General features: G+C 36.4%; 1 protein-coding gene across 3 annotated transcripts; it reads right to left on the bottom strand.

Moving 5' to 3' along the window:
• Positions 1-206: 206 nt before the first annotated feature.
• On the bottom strand, positions 207-5357 carry LOC101253117 (ruBisCO large subunit-binding protein subunit beta, chloroplastic). Of its 3 annotated transcripts, none has more exons than XM_069297559.1 (16): positions 5104-5201; positions 4602-4727; positions 4272-4490; positions 4060-4185; positions 3693-3830; positions 3506-3601; positions 3080-3322; positions 2744-2978; positions 2471-2640; positions 2317-2394; positions 2155-2226; positions 1934-2038; positions 1581-1673; positions 1336-1428; positions 531-654; positions 207-446 (listed from the first exon to the last, which is right to left on the bottom strand). In XM_069297559.1, the coding sequence occupies exons 3-16, from the start codon at positions 4482-4484 to the stop codon at positions 433-435; spliced, it is 1800 nt and encodes a 599-aa protein (XP_069153660.1). In that variant the 5' UTR covers positions 4485-4490; positions 4602-4727; positions 5104-5201; the 3' UTR covers positions 207-432. The 3 variants fall into 3 exon arrangements, with proteins under 3 accessions (XP_069153660.1, XP_069153664.1, XP_004228946.1); XM_069297563.1 differs by having other exon boundaries at positions 4576-4727; positions 5104-5199; XM_004228898.5 differs by lacking the exon at positions 4602-4727 and having other exon boundaries at positions 5104-5357.
• Positions 5358-6000: the final 643 nt, after the last annotated feature.

Here is a 6000-nt window from a genome sequence, read left to right as displayed (position 1 = left end):
CTAAGATTTATAAGCATCTTGATGTATACTGAACTTTAATTTAAAACCATATAATCAAGATCCTTTTTTATTTCCTTAAATTTCATAGTAAGACAAATCAGAATTTTTTTTTTATGAGTAACACTATAAAATACTATATATAATAATGCCAAGACTAGTTAGGTTAAATTCCATGACTATTCCACATGACTAATGAAGATTTGAAATTTAAGAAATTACATAAAAGATTTATTAATGTCCTGTGACTCAACATCCACTGAAGCTGCAATTACACATTGGATTGCATGTTAATTAACAGTGCCGAACCCTGAAGGCTGCTACTCCAACCAGGATCTTATATATTCCCTTCGACAAACAATACCTAAGCTTTTACAAAAAAATAAAGGCTTTCAACTTCATCTTATCTGATAACAGTAGCCTTCATTCAATCACCTAGTAACCGTATCCTGTAAACAAAAAGACACTCAGCCAAGCAGAAACAAAATGTTAAGCGATGAAAGCAATTGCAAATATCAGAATTCCGTAGCTACCTGAGTTGTCCATCGGGTTGCCAGCAACTGCTGCTTCGGGCTCCTTGATCTCAACCACCACACAATCTGACATTAAGAATGTCTTCGCTACAGATGCAGCGTGTTCTAGACAACACCTCACCACCTGTACAGGCCAAATGAAATATGTCAGTTTTCGGTACTAACAAAAACCAAGTTGAGAGAGAGTTAAAACATGCTCATACTTTCTGTCACCAACTACATCTCTAAAAGTTCAGACAAGTACTACCATCTCAATTTTGTGGAAAGACATCCTCCTCCTATACCTATACTACCAAATACTTCTTCTAAGCATTCCCCAAGAGAAGATTAGAAAAGTACACTGTACATAAACTATTCAGTGATCTTATGTACTACTCTTATTTCAAGCCATGAATTGCTTCAGACACGTGCCAGAGAGCAGATAATTTCAAGCCCAAGTTCACCTTGACAAGTGCTGGAGAGCAAATAATTAAAATTTAATTTCTGGTCAAACACAACCATGCGCTTCATGTCACAAGTTTCTATCCAAACCATAGTATCCCCTCTAAATTAGTAATATCCCTCTAGTTGGCGTCAAAAGCCTAAATCTATAATCCAAACTCATCTTAAGGCTGTTGGAGATTTCCAGACATCTCCTTAAGAATCAGCACAGAGAACTGCAACGAAAATTGTCAGTAGCCACATCAAATCTATTCAAAGGATTCCTAAACAAACCAAATCCATTCAGGGAATCCGTCGAAAACAAAAATCTCACGTGTTTGATCACATTATCAGCAACTCTCAATGGGATTCTAGAAAACCTTACCTTTGTTGGATCAATGATGCCAGCAGCCATTAAGTCTTCATAGTTGCCAGTTGCAGCATTATATCCAAATTTTGGATCATCACTTGACAGCACCTGAAAGGCAAATAAGAATTTCAATTATACAACTCAAAATCATAGGATTAACAATAGTAATCAAGAAAAACTCAAGCAGAAGGCTTTTTTCCATGGGTGGCATATGGGCATATGGTCCATTTTTTCCCTAATCACCAAAGCATATATACTACCTTCTCACTGACAACACTTCCATTAACACCAGCATTTTTAGCAATCAATTTCAAAGGGTAGCTCAATGCTCTTTTGACAATATCCGCTCCAACCTGCAAGTAAGATAAATGATATCATAACACTTACAAGTCAATTGGTTTTATACCCTTTGACAAATTTCATGTTAGATTTACATCATTTTTGCAAAAGATCCTTATTTTTGAAAGATAAAAGATCTGGAAAGGCACCCAAAAAGAACTATGCAGCATCATTTCTATACAAATTTTAGAAGGCTATGTCAACCCATTGCATCAACAACTACATATGAACCCACAACAATATGAAAGAAAATTAAAAACTACAGCAAACTTGCCTTCTCCTCATCATTTGCAAGGGTTCCCTTTATGGCATCAACTTTTGCAGCAAGTCTGAGGAGCGTGCACCCTCCTCCAACAACAATACCTTCCTCAACAGCTGCCTGAAACCAAAGAGCAAATATTATAGTCACTTGGATCCTCATATTGCAAATCTTCCATCAACACATTCCAAAAATATAGGACAGAAACCTAATTAAATGGCAACAAACCAGGTTACCTTTGTTGCATTGAGAGCATCTTCTACTCTAAGTTTCTTCTCCTTCAATTCAGTTTCAGTTTGAGCTCCAACCTTCACATTCAATTAAAGCATCAACAACGTTCAGCTGCACTTCACATCCATTCAACAAACCAAAATTCTTAATATTGGACTGGAAGTTACCTGTATGACAGCCACACCTCCTGATAACTTAGCAATTCTTTCATTTAGCTTTTCCTTTTCATAATCTTGATCTGCAGCCTGCATGGAATTCACAAATTATATGAAACTGAATCAATGACAAACAATTTTTACCAAATACCAAACAAACACTAACCTCTATCAGGTTTTTAATCTGTGCAACACGTTTGTTGACTGCTTCCTGAGTGCTACCATCACCAACAATTGTAGTGGCATCCTTAGTCAGCACTACTTTAGCAGCATGACCTAGAACTTCCTTGTCAGCCTTGTCCAAGGTAAGGCCAAGCTCCTCCCTAATAACAGTGCCTACAGATTACAGGGATAAATTGATGTTAGCAATTGTTTGTCGCAAATTCATAACAGGTACAAGTATCAGAAGTGAAGACGCAGAACTGAACCAACTGGATACCTCCAGTAAGGGTTGCTATGTCATCAAGATACTGGCTTTTTCGCTCACCAAAACCAGGAGCTTTAAGTGCAGCGACCTTCAAGGCACCTCTAAGCTTATTGACAACAAGAGTTGCCAAAGCTTCCTGCTCAATATCTTCAGCAATAATTAAAATTGGGTAACCATTTCTGATAGCATCTTCCAGGACATTAACAAGATCTCTTGCATTTGTTATCTTTTTATCAACCAGTAGCAACTGCATTTTAGAATACCTAACATCAGCAACAGGTAGAGTATGCATTCCAAGAGACGTGACCATCTTAAGCTTTACTCTGTAAAGCTAAAAAAGACACCCACCTTACAGTTCTCATATTCAACGGACATTTTCTCACTGTCGGTAACAAAGTAAGGAGAGACATAACCACGGTCAAATTGCATTCCTTCAACCACACGCAGACTGTTTTCAGCACTTTTACCCTCCTCTAGTGTCACAACACCTTTCCTTCCAACCTTGCTCATGGCTTCAGCAATCATACTCCCTACTTCCAAATTGTTGCCAGCACTTACTGCAGCCACATCTGCTAGTTCACTGTCTTCCACCTGCACAAACATTTGGTCAGCAATGTCAATTTTATTTTATAGCAAGTACACATGCTTGCAGTCATTCAGTATCTCTCATCAACCAAAACATAGCAAATTGATACACAACCCATAAGCTAACAGCACAAAACAAACATTCAGATCATTGCATACAGCCAAAGACCCATTGATGAATATAAATACCTCTTTTGACATATTCTTCAACTCAGCTACTAATGCTTTTGCTGTCTTCTCAATTCCTCTGGTGATTAGGACAGGGTTTGCACCAGCTGCAACCACCTGCTTACACAATCTTATTTGGTAAAAAAAATAATTCCAGTAGATTTAACATGTTGAAACATTTCAGCAGCATATGGATTTCCCAATATACCTTAACACCTTCAGCAATTAGGCCCTGAGCTAGCACGACAGATGTAGTAGTCCCATCCCCAGCCAAGTCATTGGTTTTGGCAGCAGCTTGTCTCACTAATTTCGCACCAATGTTTTCTACTGGATCCTCTAATTCAACCTTTAAGAAATGATAAAGAGCAATTTGATCAAGTCAACTTTAAGCTACTAGAGACTAGTCAACTTTAAGCTACTAGAGACTAGTCAAATAGACGAGCAATGACAAATACAAGGAGACTTTTTTTTTCAAGTGAATAAAAACATAGCATATCAAAACAGCTTGAAGTTCAACAAGAAACTAACTGAAACAGCTAAAGATATGATAAGAATATTATGTGTTAAAAACACACCTCTCTGGCCACAGTAACTCCATCATTAACAATTTTTGGAGCACCATACTTGCTCTCAAGGACAACATTCCTGCCTTTTGGGCCAAGAGTAACTCCAACTAGATCAGCAAGTTTGTTCACACCATTCTGTGACAGAAGCAAAACCCAGCATACAAATGAGACCGTATGTATATGCAATAAATGTAGATGATAATTTGAGTCAAAAAGCGCACCTGTAGCTTCTTGATAGCGGAGCCATCCTTGTTGAAGTGCAACTCTTTAGCTGCAGCCAAAATTGTTGGCCTGCGTGACTTTTTTAGTGCAACATTTCTTTTGCTCCCGAAAGAGGTGGAAGATATATTAGCAACAGAGGAAAGCTTGTTTGAGGAAGTGCTGGGAGCAGCCAAGGGACCTGCTGAGGACATACCAGCAAAAGTAGATGCCATCTTTCCCTAAAACAAAAAAATAAATTATCACATAATTAATAAACACCAACATATACTAGTACTAGTAAATAAGAGCAAGATTCAGAAATACCAAACAAAGAGCTGGCTCCAACTAACCCAAACAGTGAAAAATGAACAATTCTCAATTGGCTAGCTATTCAGATAAGGTTTTACAATCCACTCAAACGCACTCCACAAATGAATCAGTTGACAGACTGAACAGATACTCTTGACCATACAAATCTATAAGAACATTGAAACAATATTAATAATAATGGACCTGTATACGTGTAAAGATCCAATTCAACCTTAAAAACTGATTCAAAGAGGGATTTACCCAAGTGAATATCAGCAAAATTACCCATCCATTCCCCACCACTGTGGACTCAACACTCTTAACAATACATTCAGCAAAAACAAGAATAACACTTCCTTATCCCAAAAGAAACACTTTTTTTACCATCCAAATTAAGAAAGAAGCACAGAGAAATGATGAAATAAGTAAGAAGCAACAAAACACAAATAGCAGAAGAAATGCAATTACTATTGGAACCAGACACCAAGAATAGCAGAGATTTACATACAAGAAACTAAGAATATAGAAATTTGTTAAGCTTACCTGAGAAAGGAAGATTAGGGTTTTAGTGTAGAGTCGTCGAAGAAGTAGCTGGGGAGTGGGTTTATCTTCTTATTTGGATAAAAGGAAACTGCTAGAGTGTTGCGAAGAGATTGATTAGGTTATATAATGAAACCAACCACAAAGGCTCCCAATAGACGGTCCTTGTTCCTCTTCAACCTTCTACTCAATCTCAGCCGTCCAAATTACCTATTATTTGTCCTTCTTTGGAATACTCTAGAAGTTTTTTTTTTTTTTTAATCGCAATTGATTTATTACTCATAATACACCCCCCTATAGTTTAGCAATAATGCTATTTGCCTCTCTTAATATTGAATGAACTTGCATTCGGATCCATTGATTTGGAATCCAAACTATTACTGTTGTCATCACTTGCTAAAATTAATTAATCTTTTTCTAGTTTATCCAAATAATTAATATGACTTTTGGAAGTATAAAAAAAATTTGAAGATTCAGAATTTGTTTTCTTTAAGAGACTAATTATATAAATATAGGACAAATCAGTAAAGTTGATTACTCCATTGATGATTTGCTTAATCATCGTATAAGATAGAAATTGTCCATCTAATATGAGACGTACAGAATACTAGCTTAACAATGTTAATTAAAATCGATACAATTTGAAAAGAATATTAGACGGAATCTAACCAACTTAAGGTCTTGTTTGATCACATGAGATGATATCATAATTTAAACGAAAAAGAATCTAAAATATCCTTGAAGTATCAGAAATGGTAGGAAATTACCCTTTATCCATCTATTGACTCCAAAATACACTTTGGCCTTCTCATCCACTTATTTGCTCCAAAATACCCTTGTCATCTACATTTGAGTTCAAAATTAACCATTTATTTAACGATTTTAAATTTAAACTATTGA

Source organism: Solanum lycopersicum, chromosome 1 (assembly GCF_036512215.1).
Source record: "Solanum lycopersicum chromosome 1, SLM_r2.1".
NCBI lineage: Eukaryota > Viridiplantae > Streptophyta > Magnoliopsida > Solanales > Solanaceae > Solanum > Solanum lycopersicum.
This window is presented reverse-complemented; position numbering and strand designations above follow the sequence as displayed.

What these genes read in the sequence shown, in the direction of transcription:
- LOC101253117 (XM_004228898.5), bottom strand. Translation starts at nt 4,484, where the DNA reads ATGGCATCTACTTTTGCTGGTATGTCCTCAGCAGGTCCCTTGGCTGCT. An exon ending in TGAAGAATATGTCAAAAGAG is followed by an intron (nt 3,323 to 3,505) that starts GTATTTATATTC and finishes ATGTTTGTGCAG; the next exon opens with GTGGAAGACAGTGAACTAGC. An exon ending in GCATCATTGATCCAACAAAG is followed by an intron (nt 655 to 1,335) that starts GTAAGGTTTTCT and finishes TGGCCTGTACAG; the next exon opens with GTGGTGAGGTGTTGTCTAGA.